At 40.8% G+C, this 18,486-nt stretch overlaps 2 protein-coding genes across 3 annotated transcripts in view; both read left to right on the top strand.

Annotated features, from left to right (window-relative positions):
• Nucleotides 1-10,107, top strand: part of LOC133399776 (coronin-1C-A-like) — a 36,209-nt gene extending 26,102 nt beyond the window's left edge. For both annotated transcript variants that reach the window (XM_061671618.1, XM_061671619.1), the window contains 9 exons: nt 3,653-3,775; nt 4,501-4,630; nt 4,813-4,994; nt 5,071-5,190; nt 5,627-5,731; nt 5,830-5,975; nt 6,101-6,158; nt 6,234-6,464; nt 8,104-10,107. In XM_061671618.1, the coding sequence (XP_061527602.1) occupies nt 3,653-3,775; nt 4,501-4,630; nt 4,813-4,994; nt 5,071-5,190; nt 5,627-5,731; nt 5,830-5,975; nt 6,101-6,158; nt 6,234-6,464; nt 8,104-8,223 (1,215 nt within the window). In that variant the 3' untranslated portion in view covers nt 8,224-10,107. The remainder of the gene's footprint in view (nt 1-3,652; nt 3,776-4,500; nt 4,631-4,812; nt 4,995-5,070; nt 5,191-5,626; nt 5,732-5,829; nt 5,976-6,100; nt 6,159-6,233; nt 6,465-8,103) is intronic.
• A 1,744-nt stretch (nt 10,108-11,851) lies between these two features.
• Nucleotides 11,852-14,877, top strand: tmem119a (transmembrane protein 119a). Its single transcript, XM_061673305.1, is given in 3 exon segments — nt 11,852-11,938; nt 13,343-13,552; nt 13,554-14,877. Coding segments are annotated over 2 exon segments (750 nt in total). The 5' UTR covers nt 11,852-11,938; nt 13,343-13,357; the 3' UTR covers nt 14,109-14,877.
• Nucleotides 14,878-18,486: the final 3,609 nt, after the last annotated feature.

Genomic DNA, 18,486 nt, shown 5'->3' with positions numbered 1-18,486 from the left:
AGTCTAGCGGAACTGTCAGTCTGCTCCTCTCTGCCCAGGTTAATCATTCTGTAGTGGCTCGACTGTTCTACAAGTCAACCATATTTAATATTCTATGTAACTGTGCGATTTATTTTGTCTGAATTGTCAGGAGGGTTGGCAACGATTGATGTAATTTGGTTTACATTCTGCTCAAATATGTGAAGGAGATGTATGTCTATGTCTAAGCAGCATTAGTCGAATAAACCCCCCCCCCCCCCATCGTGGAGCATTGGAGCTTGGGACAAAAATTTTGATTACATTCTGGCACTGATTCACATGAAATTGTAGATACAGGTTTTTTTCATGCATTATTTTGGAAAGCCAAATTCTCAACAGATTGTCATCTTCATTTGTTTTGCATAGGAAGCTATTTTGACGTGTGTTACCAGCATATGAAATGCACATTACTGCCGCCTACTGGAGTGGATCAACAGTGGAACAATGGACAGCAACCTACAACTAATCACTCCAACTCACCAGTCCATTTTAATAATACTATCACCACACACAAAAAAATAGAACCTCATTCTGCTGAAAGTGTCAAAGTTGTATCCATAAATGAAGAGTCTTGCAAATGGTTGGCCCCCGAGAGATGGACAGATGTCTGTAGCGTGACAAGCAGGTTAAAGTGTGCACATCTTTGATTGGGACAGGTCTCTACCCAGACATGCAAGAATACATCGTACCTAACTAAATAAGGGACAGAGAATATGAAGGCACAGAACCTTTTTATAGGTAGCACAGTCGTAGTTTGCTTTTTCTACTCTCTCGGCTTCAGGGTAGATTCCAAGGTAAAACTGAGACATAGAGCTTGTCGGGAAAAAACACATTTCCCCATATACTACACACAACACTCAGTTACACACACTCTCGACTTTGATCACTACAGTTGGAGTTGGAGAATGTGCCACAGCCGAACTGTGTCCATCAGGAGACCTGTATGGTTACAAGAGCTAATCATCATGCTTGGTCAAGTCATGCTGTGACATATTTGCAGCCATTATGGGACTCTATGAAATCAGATTCTTGTCAGTACTCTAGCAGTTACTTAAGCTGCATTTACACATGTGCTGCTCCCATGCACTTATCTAGAAAGTACCCAGAGGAGCAGCGTGCGCGAATGTGGATACCCTAATCAGTTGCACAGGACATTTAACAGACTTGACCCTCCCTTGTACAAAGTCCACATGCAATTGGTCTTGTGTAAATAGAGGAGTTGGTTGTTCACATAGTTTACAACAAACTGATAGCATAATACACCTTACATGGACTGTACTGTCCCTTCTTGCCCCAATGATTGTTGCCCATTGTTTACAAACAACTTGCGTAGCCTGAATAGAGGAAGTTAATAAATTAAGGAAATGGAAAAACGCCTCTCACATTTCTACAGGTGGTATGCACAGACTAGTGTCTCCATCACAGTTCCCCTTTGTCTCCTTTAACCATTTGATTATTAGACTTTATGCCAATCTGATCGGTGTTATCGGTATCGGCCGATAATTAGCATTTTATGCTGATCGGCTTTCATGTCATTAGTCGCCGATCGATCAGCTCCGCACAAGACGTTTAACTCTGCGTCTTCGTTGGGTATGAATCAAACAGCTAGTTTTTTGTATACTTGTCACGTGTCTTGTTGCGCAGTACTGTAACTATCTGAGGGCCAATAAAGTTTCTTCAATCTTGTCGGTGAAAAAACACGTCGTCGGTGTGGGACTATTTTTCGGTGTCTCAGACAAACGACACGCAAGTTATTTGCAGTCTGTGCACAACTGAAGTATGTCATGGGAAACCTCCTCTAAATGCTTCAACACAACAAATTTGATCGAGCACCTGAAAAATTTACATGAGGAGGATGGGGGGGGGGGGGGAATACAAAAAAAATAAAATAAAATAAGTCTAACTGACTCTCACTCTGGACAATACCCGTCCATATAGCTGGGACAGTAAGAAAGTTAAGAGTAAACATGTTGACAGTATTAAAGTAATTTAATGGCAATAAAGTAATTTAATTACAGTAAGTTGGCACCCATTATATCTGTAATGTTGATTTGACCTACACTTATGTCAGTGGTCAATCCTTGAAGTCCCCCTAGAGGTCATTGATGTTTTAACATTTGTCTAAAATGCAAGAGAATAATTTGACCTGGGACGGCTACAGCACGCCCGCAACCCTTGTGAGGATAAGCTATACAGAAAATGGATGGATGGATGGATACAGTATACAGTACATATAAGTAAGTATATACAATAAATGAACAAGACGCATTGCTCCATCTTGTGATCAGATCGGTGATCGGTTATTGTTTTTTTAAAACTTGCTGATCGGTGATCGGTCCCAAAACTCCTGATCGTGTAAAGCCTATTGATTATAGACTTACTGTTACCGCGTAATGTTGTGGCTCATATTGTACACTCGCTCTATTTCATGAAGTAGGTGTGTTGTGTTTGTACAAAATAGGATGAGCTGCCAAGAAACATCAGCATGCACGTAGGAGCTCAAGGTGTATGGTATTTGATGTGAGCAGATATAAATTGGAGTCACTCAGATGTACTGATTTGTTAAAGAGCCAGCCTGTACAGACTGTTCCATTTGTTACATGGATGCAGTGTTGAATCCCTAACACATTCACTGCCATTGACTGCTTCAGAAGTCAAATATCCATGTTAAGTGTGAGGGCTGGCACTGAATGGCTTTTAAAAACTGAATTTTGTTTGCAGTGCACTGCATATCTGAATGTAACGATATGGATGTTTTATAAATAAATGCTACTTCATAGTGTAAATTGTTTGAATAACCATTCCCCAATACAAGTTGCGTTCTTGTTTATCGCAAATGCGCTTGGTCATTAAGGAATGTACTTTTGCATGATATAGTAGCTCTGTGTAGGTTGTGTTGCATTGTAGCATCACAGCCTATTGTGTTTGCATGAAGTCTCGGCGCCCTTTGCACAATGGTCATTGCACCGGACTATTGCTATATTAGTCATTCAAACTGCTCTAAGTGCTAGAGGACTCTGCATCTTTTTGCACAATTGTCAAAAAAAATAAAAATAATAATTTATACCGGCATTACCAGATAACTAGCAACCCTTTATTGCTCGGTGACTGTTTTTGTCAATGTCTTTATGTCTCCAAAGTGTTCTCTGTCAATTGAGTGTCTGTTGTCGTACTAGAGCGGCTCCAACTACCGGAGACAAATTCCTTGTGTGTTTTTTGCACATACTTGGCAAATAAAGGTGATTCTGATTCTGATACATGAGCAATTACAGGAGATATGTTGGAAGACGTTTTGGGCAGCTTGGCCATTGTAAAGCAGTCTGAATATCATTGTTTTTTTTATTTACATTTTATTTCGGTAGTATTTTTTATATCTTGTTCGTGTAGCAATGTACAATTGGTAATGAAAATAGTCATGCTGTACTGTTTTTGTCTGTTTGGATAGCTGAAGGGAAAGCTGCCGCTTCCCTCAGTTCACTGGTCGTTTTCTTCTCACGTTCCTCCACGATGAGAGAACCTATTAAACACCCTTTCTTTTTATTTTCTTTTTTTTGTTAATATTTATTTCAAAACATGCTCAATCATAATGGGCGACCTAGAAGTAGACTGACATTATCACCCCTTGTCTTTACAGACGGGACGCATCGACAAAGCCTACCCAACAGTTTGTGGTCACACTGGTCCAGTGTTAGATATTGACTGGTGCCCACACAATGATCAGGTCATCGCCAGCAGTTCCGAGGACTGCTCAGTGATGGTAAGTTCTGCTTGTACATTTACCTTAGGAACGGCAACACGCACTGTTTTGCCAACAAGTGCCAAGAAATTCCATGCTTTTATTGCGAAAGACAGGCCTGTTGTAACTCATACTTGGGTGTGGACCTCACCCCTTGGATTAGATAAAACCCAGAAATGTTTTATAGAAATCAGAGTGGGGGAGATTATTTAGCTATGTTTTTTCAGTTGAGGTCATTAGCTTTTTTAAGATGATAGCTGTTCTTTTCTCCATATGTCCTTATTTGTCCAGGAGATGGCAGAAGCAACTGTACAACACGTTTGAAATGGATGTTAAAATGTTGAGCCTGCTCTATGGTTGTTTCACTATACTTCTTTTGTTAGCCTCTATAGGCTATCATAAGCGTTGTTTTTAAGAGCCAGGGTATCGGAATCTATTTTTGCATTTTTACCAAATTACCCCAGATTATTTGACACTACTACCACTAGGTCACGCATACCTAGAATTGTGTAATATTCTGCCCTTCATGCTACACTAGAACTACTGCAAATTCAGTCAGATGCTATGTTGGTCGCTGCTCCCCTCTTGTGGTTGTTTTTATAATCAATTTAACAACATTCTTCATGCAGTACTGCAGCCAGTATTAACAATTAGCTGTTTTAGATTATATCAAATAAAGGACACTCCAGAGACTCAGATTATCTTTGCTGGAGTTCGTTTTAGCTGAAGCCTTCGATCTTTTGCAGGTGTGGCAAATTCCTGAGAATGGCCTTGTCACTCCCATGTCGGAGCCAGCTGTGGAACTTAAGGGTCACTCCAAGCGAGTGGGCGTAATCACATGGCACCCTACAGCTCGCAATGTTCTTCTCAGTGCAGGTGAGAGCAAGTGGCGTCTGCTGGTAAAATAATTGAAAACGTGCCCAAATTCTACATGCCGATGATAACGCTGAAGGTCTCTGAGCTGTAATATGTTGTCTTGTCAAAGTAATATCATGATGGGCTGTAAAAAGAGACGGTTGGTTACATTCCTGCTAAATTACTACTTCACCTGCTGTCAGGTTGTGACAACGTGATCATGATCTGGAACGTGGGCACAGGCGAGGCCTTGATCACCTTGGAAGACATGCATTCTGATATGATTTACAGCGTTTGCTGGAACCGTGATGGCAGTCTCATCTGCACTGCCTGCAAGGACAAGTTTGTCCGTGTTATTGACCCCCGCAAGGGAGAAATTGTTGCTGTAAGAGAAAAGGGGGAGGGGCACATTTTTAAAGAGGAACAATTTTCTTGAAATGGCACATGCCGATTTTTTACAGGAGAAAGAAAAGGCACACGATGGCGCTCGCCCCATGAGGGCTATTTTTCTGAAGGATGGCAAAGTCCTCACCACTGGTTTCAATCGTAGGAGTGAGAGACAGATCGCCCTCTGGGACACGGTACAATGTTTGATTTACCCGGCTGTAAATATTTACTCACTCGGTCATCAGAAACTTTAGGTGCACCTGTATAGTAATCACTGAGAGGCATTATAGCCATTAAAAGGAGAATATGCTTGAGTTAACACGGTCACTGTTAATACTGTATGCTCATTGTTTGTATTTTGCAATAGCTAATAATTTGTTTAGCTGTTAAAATACCTCTTTGTGATACAGAGCAGGCACACCACTACAGACGTGTTCATGTCAAAGTTGAGCATTTTCCTCTCAGCATATTTGAATGCGAAGGTATAGCTAGTTTAACCGATTCTTTACCACCATCCTACAAGTCAGTCAAGTCTGCTTTTTGGTCAATTTACCAGTCAAGTGTCACCCTTTTTCTTTATTCCTTGCCTTTCATATAGAACCTGTAAATATGTGCATATATTATTTCCAGCAAAACATGGCAGAGTGCATGAGTATGATTTGCATGGATGCCAGCAATGGAGTGCTCTTGCCCTTCTATGACCCCGACACCAACATTGTTTACTTTTGCGGGAAGGTATGATCGAAGCTTTCTACACATTCGGACCAGTCCTCTTGCAAATCTGAACTTTATTCTTTTTTTTTTTGTTTTTTTTTGTTTTTTTTGTCTGACAGGGTGACAGCAGTATCCGCTACTTTGAAGTAACAGACGAGGATCCATATGTTCACTACCTTAGCACCTATGTCACCAAGGAGTCTCAGAGGGGCATGGGCTGCATGCCAAAGCGTGGCCTTGATGTCAACAAGTGTGAAATTGCAAGGTAAGGCCTTAGTGGAATTTTTACCCTCACCAGTAGAGGGCAAAATCTGGCCACAAAACTGTCATTTGCAGCTTTTTATTTAAGGCCCTGAACTCTGGGTAATAGTTAACGCTGTTCTTTACCAGGTACTATAAACTGCTTGAAAGGAAGTGTGAGCCTATTGTGATGACTGTACCGAGAAAGGTGAGTGTTCATCTGTACCAGACATTTGACACTCAGCCATGCACACTAACTAACACACTGACTCTCTGCTGTCAGTCTGACCTGTTTCAGGATGACTTGTATCCTGACACAGCTGGGCCGGACTCAGCCCTGGAGGCTGAGGAGTGGTTTGAAGGCAGGAATGGGGACCCTATCTTAGTCTCCCTCAAAAATGGCTATGTTCAAGCCAAGAACCGGGAATTCAAGGTTGTCAAAAAGAACCTTTTAGACGCCAAGGTGACCAAGAACACCGAAAACTCAACCCCGGCCTCCCAGAATACACCACTCGTGAGTATTGCCGCATTACAATTACGTGCATTATCATTTGCGAACCGCATACTTCTTTTGCAACAAGTTATTTAATTTGGAAGGGCATCAAATTCGAAGAATACTTAGCACTGCTTCTCATCACAAGAAGGTTTACCTTGTGCTCTGCATTTCAATCTTGGCTCTGGCCTTTTCGTGTAGAGTTTTGTATACTTCCTGCCACAGTCCAAAAATAATAACAATTGTTGTGAATGGGACTGTGAGCTGATGTCGGTAAATAAGGCAAGATATTAGAGACCTCTAAATGTAATACTTCCACACCATTGTAAACTACAACCCTAATAATAAACTGTTAAATTAGTACCTTTTTGACAGTGGAAACAGAAATTATTTTGCTAGACATTTTTATTCAGCTCTTGCATTAAATCTCTTTAGATTGTTAGTATATGTTATAATCTTTGATAACAATAGTGGGTTTAGTTAAATCACTGCAAATCATGATTTCTCTCCAGAAATTGCTCATGTGACTAGTATATCGTCAAGATATACAGTGGGTACGGAAATTATTCAGACCCCCCCTTAAATTTCTCACTCTTTGCTATATTGCAGCCATTTTCTAAAATCACTTAAGTTGAATTTTTCACTCATTAAAATACACACAGCACCCCATATTGACAGAAAAAAAACAGAATTGTTGACATTTTTGCAGATTTATTAAAAAAGAAAAGCCGTAATATCACACAGCCCTAAAAAAGAAAAGCCGTAATATCACACAGCCCTAAGTATTCATACCCTTTGCTGTGACACTCATATATTTAACTCAGGTGCTGTGCATTTCTTCTGATTATCCTTGTGGTTCTACACTTTCATTGGAGTCCAGCTGTGTTTATTATACTGATTGGACTTGATTAGGAAAGTCACACCCCTGTCTATATCAGACCTTACAGCTCACAGTGCATGTCAGAGCAAATGAGAATCATGAGGTCAAAGGAATTGCCTGAAGAGCTCAGAGACAGAATTGTGGCAAGGCACAGATCTGGCCAAGGTTAAAAAAAAAAAAAAATTATGCCGCACATAAAGTTCCTAAGAGCACAAGTTCCTCTTCATCATGCTGTTCACATTTTGATGCCACAAGACCGAGATGACATCTAATTACATTGCAAGGCTTCAAAGAGTTGGACTGGTCAAATTGAAGTTCACCTGTAACCATTCTAGAGCATTTCTGGTTCATTCTAAGTCTGCGTAACTTTTTGTGAGTAGTGTATTTCTATTACTACTCTCTATCTAACCAATGAACGGAGCGGTCTGGCGCTGGCTCTCAACCACAACACAGCCACCCACGAGGACCCGGCCCAAGTGCCTGCCTGTAATTGCAACCACTTTGCTTCAGTGCCATTTACTGCCAAGTACCAGGCACACTTGGCACACTTGTATTACACTGTGTATTAAGCCGCCACAAGGATAATGTAACATTTTGCCCCATTTTGAAATGTTTTGATTTAGAAGAGATGCAAATGAACAATCCGCCCTCTTCACTTGGGTTCATAGTGATTATTTGGTAGACTAACGTGTTAATGTTAGCTTGTCTAGACACGTTATGGTCACGTGATTTCTTTTCACTGCATATTTCAAACAGATATCTATGTTTTTGTACCCACAGAAATCCGATGGCAAGCTGGATAAGATCTTGGCAGAAATCCATTCCCTCAGAGAACTGGTCAGCAGTCAGGAGAAGCGACTGCTCTCACTTGAAGAGCAAATGTCCAAAATCGCTATTTAGGGACTCTTTGCCAGACCTGCGACAATTCACCACATTCCTTCCGTTGGCTGGGAGGAGGACGCTAACTGTCGCTACCTACGCCAGTGACAGTCTTCCCCGTCTGAGGCCTGCCAAAGTAATCATCCCTAGCAACATTCCAGATGAACTTTTCCTAGTCAGCCCCAAACCGTCTGCATAACACAGTTGGAATAAGAACAACCTTCGCAGGAAGTGTTCTTCTTTTTTTGGGGTAACAAAAGAACTGTTTCCCTTTCATTCTGTGGCAGTGTCTTTTTATTTTGTTGCCGTGTATAACATGTCTTACACTATCCTTTCCATGTTTTATTTTCTTTTTTTTTTTTTTACAAAAGGGCCAAATAATTTCCAATATGAGCATTCACTTCTGTTCCCTTTCTTTTCCCTTTTTTTTTACTGTTCTATTGCCATATTCCAACATTGTAATGTGGGCAAATTGGAAAAATTTTTTCATGTTATGTCCACTCAGTTGACTTTTTCTTGATGATTGAGGTTTCACAAATCAGCATCTACCTATTTTCTGTGTTCTTACCTCCTTCCATCATTCTTACGCTCATGCACATGCATTCGTGTGCTTGCTGCGGTAAAGAAACGTAAACTCGTTTGATCTTTCTTTTAAAGTGAGCCCCTCAGAAATGACCCATTTTTCAATATGTAGAACTCTCCTTTGAATCTGGGAGATGTTCAGGCACATTCCACTCACAACTACAGTCAGGTGTCATAGGATCATTGGTTGCATTCAATAGATTATTTCCAACAATCAAGAAAAACAGGTCAACACAATTGGTGATCAAATTGGAAGGTTCCGACAGAAAACTGATTAAGATGGATTTAAAACAAAAAAAACGATTGTGTGCCTCATGTTTTTGGCCTTCTCAATGTCTTGTCAGCTTGGACATTCCTTCTTTGCTTAATGGGGGTGGGTTATTTGAATATGTCTGGTTTTTGCTCCACTGTTTATTTTTAGCCTATTTGTTGTTCCAGCAGTGCTTACGTCCCTCTTGGCGCTTCCACTTTTTTTTGGGGGGGGGTTTTGTCTTTTTCTCGTGTTTATGCAAGACCACTTTTCTTCATTTTTTTTAATGGTTAAAAGTGTCTGACATTCACTTTCAATATCTGTTGTCACTGTAAAGCCCTGCATGTGCCATATGGCACCAATGTACAAGTGTGTGTAGAAGATTATTGTGTGGTTCAAGTCGTGTAGTAAAATGAAGATATGAAACCACTTGAGGGTGCCAAAACATGCAAGTTAAAACAGACTTTGTTCCTTTAGTAAATGTTCTAAAATCTGAAACATCCTGTATTATCAGCAAGCAGCATTAAGTAGAGAATTTCAGAAGCCATTAAAAGCCATTTAAGAAAAGAAAATGTCCAACCAAGCCAATATTGATGGATAGAATATAGTGGGACATGACAGAATATCTGTGGTGCTCTGCTTGTGCTGTTGGCACCTGAGCTAGCTAGGTTTAGCAATGTAGTGTAAGACAACTAATCCAAAGGGACACTATAGGTTGGAAAATGTGCAGTCGAAAGATGTATGTTTGTGTCAAGTCTAACAAACGAGTGAAAGTTGGGTAAATGACCACTTTTTTTTTTTCTCCCCCCCTTTGTCTTTGTGGCTGTGCCGAAGAGGGAGTTTGTAGGGCTGGTGGGTTTTAAATGTTTCTCCTCGTTTGTGTTTTCCGCACCTTGCCATAATGCAACAGCTGAAACCTCTGTTATACTGGAGTGTGTCTGAAAATCTAAGAAAAATCAACTGAAAATGAACCAGGTTGAAGCCTCATGTGGAGGTGTGCTCAGCATTTTTGTGTATTTTTCTTGCTTCAAGTATCAAACATTGATTACAAAAATAAAGACTTTTTAAAATGAGCTTCTATTGAATGGTTAATTTGGTTAAATATTTTTGTTGTTGGGAAAACCCTGTTACTCTCCTTTCAACACTTCAGGTAATGAATCTTGGAAAAGGAAACTTTCATTTTTTTAAATTGTTGATTCACAATACACAAGCAGAAGAATCCGTCTCAATACACCGGTATGTAGCGTTCTTTGAAACTAAATGGAAGTGTTTTTTTTTTTTTTTCCCCCAATTACAATTAAAGAAAAGCACTGCTCTATAATTCAAAAATTATTTGTTCATGTCATGAGTAGAAAAAACCTAAAGAATTATAGTGGTGTTAAGTACTTTGCTAATGGTGTCCATGTTTCAGTATAAGGGATCTATGTCATTGTCTAGTCTTGAGGCAACATGCTCAACCATTTCAATTACTTTGATCAATTCCTTATGGGTTGGTGTCTTCTCAGCTACTCTTGTTGTTTAAAAAAAATTATGACCATATATAAGGAGGGGAAAGAATTTTTTTACTCTTTGGGGATGCTGAAATAATGAAATTCTCAGTATTGTGCATGTTTGTTGTGTGGATGGAAATGGTTATATTGATGCTAATCATTACTTGAATTGTTAAACCCTACCAGACATCTTTGATTTATTACAATAAATATATTCGTTGTATTCCCCCGGGGCGATACGTTGCTGGGTTCAGTCATCCAATTCTCTGTGCACAACATGAGTCAGTTTTATTTACATTATCTAGTTGTCTTGTTCTCGACATTGATCAAAAATTGAATTTTTATTATTTATTTTCCGTCTCGTTTGATTTGACATTGGAGCCTAGTTGTTCTGTTAAACAAAAAAACTGCAACAGCCAGTGGCAAAGCCTGTGGTTGTTTACAACTATGCATTTGGTGACACTTTCATGCAAAATTTAGAAGTGAATTTGCTGTAATAATCGTCACATGCTTTGACACAATCTCATGCTAGTTACATGTTAAGTTGAAAGTTTTACTAAATTGCCACCTCACGCTCTGACCAGCCGTTACCACCTTATATTAAGTAAGAAATGCCCCAAATACATGCTTCATATGTTGCGATAAGTGCTTTCTTTCCTCAAGCCTTTTCATTTTTTTCCTGCTGGCTCTGTACACGTGTTTTGGGACGAGAAAACTCGCTTTCTCCCTGTACTGGTCATGTACGTTCTGCACAGACAGGCTGTAATCAAGGACACGTAATTAGAGAGGCGCTGAAGATTTGGGAGTCACCCCACCGTGGACAGAAATACCCTTAAACATGGGCCTCGTGTACCAAATGCAACGTGGTCAATGTAAGCTGAAGCATCGTCAGCTCATCTGTTGGTTTCATGAATGAGTCCATGTAGAACAGCTGGTACACAATGCTTTTTAATTACACTTGAGTCTATAAGCTCTATTTAAGATTAGTGTTGTCTTTTGTATGTGCAGAAATACTATTTTCTTCATATTTTTCCTGCTATCATATTTGGGGGAGGGGTGAGGCTTGGGCCCAGTGAAACGATATAACTTCAATGCTGCAAATTGAAAATGCGATTTTCTAGGGCACCTGTCAGTGATGGGCCCTTAGAATCATTATCATTTTTGTCATCCCTACGGCGCCCCTGCGTCTCAATCATGTCATGAAGTCGAGGAGGAGAAAATGAGGGAGGAGAAGCTGAAAATGGAGGGATGGACATCACTTTCCAGGGAGCGGTTAAAAAAAATCTTTCAGTATAACAGGGACGGGAATGCTCGGAAACTCTCCTCCTCTTGTCCTCCACTTTCGTGTTGGATTTTTGTCCTCCGCTCCGTCCTCAACTCGCTGTGCTCCCGCTCACATTTATCAGGATAACCTGTAAGTATGCACTCATACTTAGATTATTTTCAAGTTTGAGTTGGATGGAGCATGTGTTTTCCACATGTGACCTGACTTGAACTTTCTGTGATCAAGTTTGATACTATTTTTGCAACTAGCCTTCCTGGTAAGTCCTATATCTAAACACATTTACCACAAATTTATCTGCTATACCAGATATTCTTTTTGTTTCTGTTTTGTATCCCATATACCTTTTCATGCTTATATTTCTGTATTTGATATTACAATTATTTTTCATTAAGATTTAGTTTTTTAAAGCTAAACTGTTGCAAAGTAATCTAAACAAAATGAGTACCAAATACTAGTTTAAGCCACTTGTTGATTTTATGGTCTTGTGTGAGTATATTTTAAAACCTTACTATGACCCCACAGAGTGACTGAATGGTCTGGCGTGACACCCAATTATATCCAAATAACCATAATGTAAATGATATAAATTGCATTTGATTGATTCAATGCTTGATTCTAGTCTATATGTACTGTATCTCACTGCGAGGTTATATGTGGACCCAGCATGAATGTAATTATGGTCCTAATTATGGGGATTGAAGGGGTAGAGCAGTCCTTTAGCTGAACATCCATCTGGCTGAGTGTGTCTAATATGTGACCACACATGGCGGCCCATTTACGCTGAGCTGTGTCAGGAAGAGGCGCTGCATCTTTATTTTAGCCCAAAAGCTGTCATTACTCCCTCTCCTCTAAAAACGTTCGCAGGTGGACAAGATTCACAATTTCTCTGCAGCACTTCACCGTGACAGAGAGCGCGAGCTAGAAAAGTCCAATTTGCAAATAATATTTCGATGGGAGATTTTTTTTTTTTTTTTTCTTCTCCTTTCTCTCTCAGCAAGTGAACATATTTCTCCGTGTGCACCAGGCCACAGCAGCTGGTGCCCAGTGTAAATATAGAGGCCGCAGCCACTGGTGTCCCACGCCTCTGCGCACAATCTGGACTATAACTTCCTGCTGGCTTTAGTGTGGTGGATGGGCGGCTTCTCCCTCCTCTCCAAATTATAAGGCCCGGAGCACCAAACTGACTGTCTCCACCCCAAATAAGTAATGGCTCTGCTGCCTGCTAAAATAGATCTGCTGCAGGATGGAAACCTGAATCAAGGTGGAAACTTGTATTTAAGATTACAGATTGAGACTGGCTTGTTGGTTCAGGAGGACCCACCAAGGCGTCACAAAATAAGTTGGAGCTGCTGCGTGATGAGTTTCAATGAAACACTGTGTTCAAGAAGGTGCATTCCTGACCTTGGAAGCAAAGTAACAACCAGCTAGCAGTACAGCCTTTGCGTTCTTTTGCGCTTAACAACAAAAAGCGACAATGTGGCTAACGTCTGCGATTCACCAATTTGTATGTTACCCAATTTGTTGTGGTTGCAGGATTTTGCAGAAAAGATGACAGCCCGCTTGTTTTTCCACATGGCCTGCGTGAGCCTGCTGTCACTGTGCTGCGGCGTGGCGCGTGGCACGCCGATGTTCTACAACATCTCCATGGATGGTAGCGGCGACGACGGGCTGGAGTTCCTCTTCCCCAAGTCCTTCTCCACCCGCGAACCGGTTCAAGTCAGCGCCAGCCACCCGTGTTCCCGAGGCTTCCGACAACCCCACCCTCACCAACACCATCACCACTACCATCATCCGTCTGAAGGACTTCGTACTGACCCGAGTGGTGGACTTCCTGGAGGAGAACCTTCTCATCATCATCGTGGTCACCTCGCTTCTCATCGTCATGGTCTTCATCATCTGCTGCGCCTCCGCCATGAGTCAGAAGCGCAAACTGGAGGCCTACAAGGTCCCTCCTCAACCCTCCAAGAAATATGCAGCGAATAAAACCGGCGGACAGAGAGGTTCCGACGAGTTCCAGGAGAGGCCGTACGCCGTGGACCACGTCAAGAGGGTCCAGACGCAGAGTGGCGCCTCCTCGCCCAAGAACCTGCGCGTGCCCTCCAAAGCTCTGATCGGAGAGAGGGGCAGGGACGTCAGGTCGTCGCCCCGCCAGGATGTGCGCAAGGTCAGGGAGGCGGAGGAAGTGGAGAAGCGGCGAGAGGATCCCAAACACAAAGAGCAGACGAAGCGTGGGGAGGAGGTGCAGCACACCTCCACTGCGCCCGTGTGCACCTGCCATCTGAAGAAGAGCCACCACTAGACCGGCCTCACGCTACACAACAGCCAATTATGCAAAGCTGCTTGAGCATTTACTCCAGCTTAGGTCCACGTACTAGTACACGCTTTGTCGTCACTCATGATACAATTCAGCACACAAATAGAACGACAAGGGTGCACTCGTGGAACGACTACATGTTCCTAGTGGAACAAATCTGCATGCTAGTTAACTTGTACGCTGCTACTACTACTACTAGTGACAGTCAAATTCTCGTTAACATCTGGCACTTCACTAGTTGCACTAGTAGCTTGCAGATTGTCAACTAGTGCACAATTTCTCCTCACAAGTATCATTTAGTTGTCCTACTAGAATGTCCTATTAGTGTAGAAATGAGTGTAGTTCATATATTTTTTTGCTTTGTTTTACTAGTAAGACCCAACTAGTCTATTAGTGTGCCATGGTTGTTCTAATAAAGTAGTATGCTGAAATTTACTAGTGAGGACTAGGGGCATACTATTACATGGCCCCTAAACTGGATCTCAAATAAATGCTCAAACGGCTTTCATTATACGAAGGTAGAATTGTAACAAAAATATTACTAGAAAGACAGTCATTCTACTAGTACGCCCAAGTCGTTCTAATAATGTGCTGAATTGTTTTACTAGTAAGAATAAAGAGGATACTAGTACCTTAAATGACCTTAAAAACCCTGTAAAGTGAATTGAGAGATTTGTTTCTCCAAACCCAATTCCAATGAAGTTGGGATGTTGTGTTAAACCTAAATAAAAACAGAATACAATGACTTGCAAATCATGTTCAACCTATATTCAATCGAATACACTACAAAGACAAGATATTTCATGTTCAAACTGATCAACTTTATTGTTTTTAGCAAATAATCATTACCTTAGAATTTTATGACTGCAACATGTTCCAAAAAAGCTGGGACAGGTGGCAAAAAAGAGTGAGAAAGTTGAGGAATGCTCCTCAAACACCTGTTTGGAACATCCCACAGGTGAACAGGCTAATTGGGAACAGGTGGGTGCCATGATTGGCTATAAAAGGAGCTTCTCTAAATTGCTCAGTCATTCACAAGCAAAGATGGGGCGAGGTTCACCTCTTTGTGAACAAGTGCGTGAGAAAATAGTCAAACAGTTTAAGGACAATCTTCCTGAACATACAATTGCAAGGAATTTAGGGATTTCATCAAGGCCGAAAACCAACATTGAATGCCCGTGACCTTCAATCCCTCAGGCGGCACTGCATCAAAAACCGACATCAACACGTCAGAAAACCAATGTCAATAAATTCAGTTCGGCGCTACATCCGTAAGTGCAACTTGAAACTCTACTATGCAAAGCAAAAGCCATTTATCGACAACACCCAGAAACGCCGCCGGCTTCTCTGAGCCCGAGCTCATCTAAGATGGACTGATGCAAAGTGGAAAAGTGTTCTGTGGTCCGATGAGTCCACATTTCAAATTGTTTTTGGAAATTGTGGACGACGTGTTCTCCGGGCCAAAGAGGAAAAGAACCATCCGGACTGTTGTAGACGTAAAGTTCTAAAGCCAGCATCTGTGATGGTATGGGGCTGTGTTAGTGCCAATGGCATGGGTAACTTACACATCTGTGAAGGCACCATTAATGCTGAAAGGTACATACAGGTTTTGGAGAAACATATGCTGCCATCCAAGGAACGTCTTTTTCATGGATGCCCCTGCTTATTTCAGCAAGACAATGCCAAACCACATTCTGCACATGTCAGCCACAGCGTGGCTTTGTAGTAAAAGAGTGCAGGTACGAGACTGGCCTGCCTGCAGTCCAGACCTGTCTCCCATTGAAAATGTGTGGCGCATTATGAAGCGTAAAATATGACAAGAGAGACCCCGGACTGTCGAAAAGCTGACGCTGTACATCAAGCAAGAATGGGAAAGAATTCCACCTACAATTAGTGTCCTCAGTTCCCAAACGTTTGTTGAATGTTGTTAAAAGAAAAGGTGATGTAACACAGTGGTAAACATGACCCTGTCCCAGCTTTGTTGGAACGTGTTGCAGCCATAAAATTCCAAGTTCATGATTATTTGCTAAAAACAATAAAGTTGATCAGTTTGAACATTAAATACCTTGTCTTTGTAGTGTATTGAATTAATTAAATATAGGTTGAACATGATTTGCAAAGCATTGTATTCTGTTTTTATTTATGTTTAACACAACGTCCCAACTTCATTGGAATTGGGGTTGTATATACTGTGTACAAAGACTGAGAACTACAGTATGTAGTATTAAATAGTGGAGGTCTCACGTCGAACGGTTGTTTCACCAATTCAGCTTTCCTGATTTTTTTCAGTGCCTAGTAGTGTAATTTGGAAGTCCCTCTCATCACACGTTGTGATATATTCCAGCCATCGAAAGCTTTCGGAGGATGATATATATTTTCACAGCTCAAGCATGTAGGTATGTTTTGGAGGCATAAAAAAAAAAAAGTTGCTTGCTGAAGTGGCGCTTACTTTTCAGTGGGGAGAGGTTTCACACATTCAGCAGACATGTTTGTGAGCAGAGATAACGGCTTAATTTTTTCCCCGTGATTTTTAAACCTCATTTTACACACTCACCGATTTATTTATTTATTTTTCATCATTCAAATTTCTCTTCGATTGTGTTTGAAATTTATAAGCCTTGTTTATTTTCACTTTACAGGGACTTTAAGCTGTACGATATCGAGGCTATCGAATAAATGCAAAAACAACTTCAAAACGGAATTGAATTACATTAGAAAAATACACTCGCTGGCCACAATATTAGGTACACATATATATTACCAATAAGACTTGGTTTTATCTTTTAATCTGGTGCATCAAACTCACACATTACATTACATTAGACAGACCAACACTATGTTCGTAAAGACTGAAATGTGGATACAGCTCTTGTATTGGATCATCGTTAAATTATGTAGGTGTACCTCATGTTATGTACTTTATGTCGGGGGGGGGGGGGGGGGGGGTGTACCATTAGGCTATAAGCATAGTTGCACAAAAGCACAAAAAGAAATAATACAAAATTCAAGCTATGCCTTAGCAATCCTGTGTGTCATTTTGGAGTATAAATATTTTTTTTTTAAATAATAATATATACACTCTGTATACAAGTGGTTGTTATAATATGTTTGCGTGATATAAATGCCAAAATAGTGTTTAAGTCTAAACACATGCCTGCCAAGACAGAGGAATCTCCTCATAATGTCCTGCTGTAAATGCTATCAAGACAATTCTGCTTGAGAGTGAATTAGTTGGTGCTGCGAGTTGCCATTAAGCATCATGTCTTGATTACATTCCAAAACATTTCTTTATAGACATTTGCATAACACATTCAATATGTATTTGTTTGTTCTTTGCCAATAATATTTGCATTGATCTTATTTTCCCCTGCAAACTCTTTGTACCCCAACCCCCCCCCCCCCCCCCAAAAAAAAATTTAAATAAATAAATAAAAATACAACTTGTTACTTGACATTAATTTGACCAAGCTAATTGTTATATGTTGTGTAGACTACGAAAAAAAATGTTAATGCTCGTTGCCAAAAAATGACAATTGCATTTTGGAAATCAAATTACATTTGTTTTTTGCTTTTTCCGTGTGTAACCCCTTTTATTATTGATTCGTGTTGGCTTCAGACTATTAGATAATATTGCTTTTTTTGTACCAACAGTATTGACGAATGGATCATGGCGTTGTTCCAGTAGTGCCAATATATTTGTCAATATATGAGTGTTGAGCTTAGGAAGATTCGTGGACTCAAGATCATCATTTAAGTTCATCTTTTTTTGACAGAAAAAAAATAATTGTTGAAATGTTTGCAGATTTATTAAAAACGAAAAACTAAACCATCACACAGCCATAAGTATTCAGACCCTTTCCTGTGACACTCATCTATTTAACTCGGGTGCTGCCCATTTTTCTGATCACTGTGGCTGAGCTCCAGAGATGCAGTCGGGAGATGGGAGAAAGTTCTAGAAAGTCAACCATCACTGCAGCCCTCCGCCAGTCGGGGCTTTATGGCAGAGTGGCCCGACGGAAGCCTCTCCTCAGTGCAAGACACATGAAAGCCCGCATGGAGTTTGCTAAAAAAAATAATCATAAAAAAACACCTGAAGAACTCCAGATGGTGAGAAATAAGATTTTATGGTCTGATGAGACCAAGACAGAAATTGTTGGCCTTAATTCTAAGCGGCATGTGTGGAGAAAAGCAGGCACTGCTCATCACCTGTCCAATACAGTCCCAACAGTGAAGCATGGTGGTGGCAGCATCATGCTGTGGGGGTGTTTTTCAGCTGCAGGGACAGGACGACTGGTTGCAATCGAAGGAAAGATGAATGCGGCCAAGTACAGGGCTATCCTAGACAAAAACCTTCTCAAGAGTG

This window comes from Phycodurus eques, chromosome 3 (genome assembly GCF_024500275.1).
Source record: "Phycodurus eques isolate BA_2022a chromosome 3, UOR_Pequ_1.1, whole genome shotgun sequence".
NCBI classification, from domain to species: Eukaryota; Metazoa; Chordata; class Actinopteri; order Syngnathiformes; family Syngnathidae; genus Phycodurus; species Phycodurus eques.
Note: the sequence above shows the minus strand (reverse complement) of the source record. Positions and strands in the feature narration are given on the sequence as shown.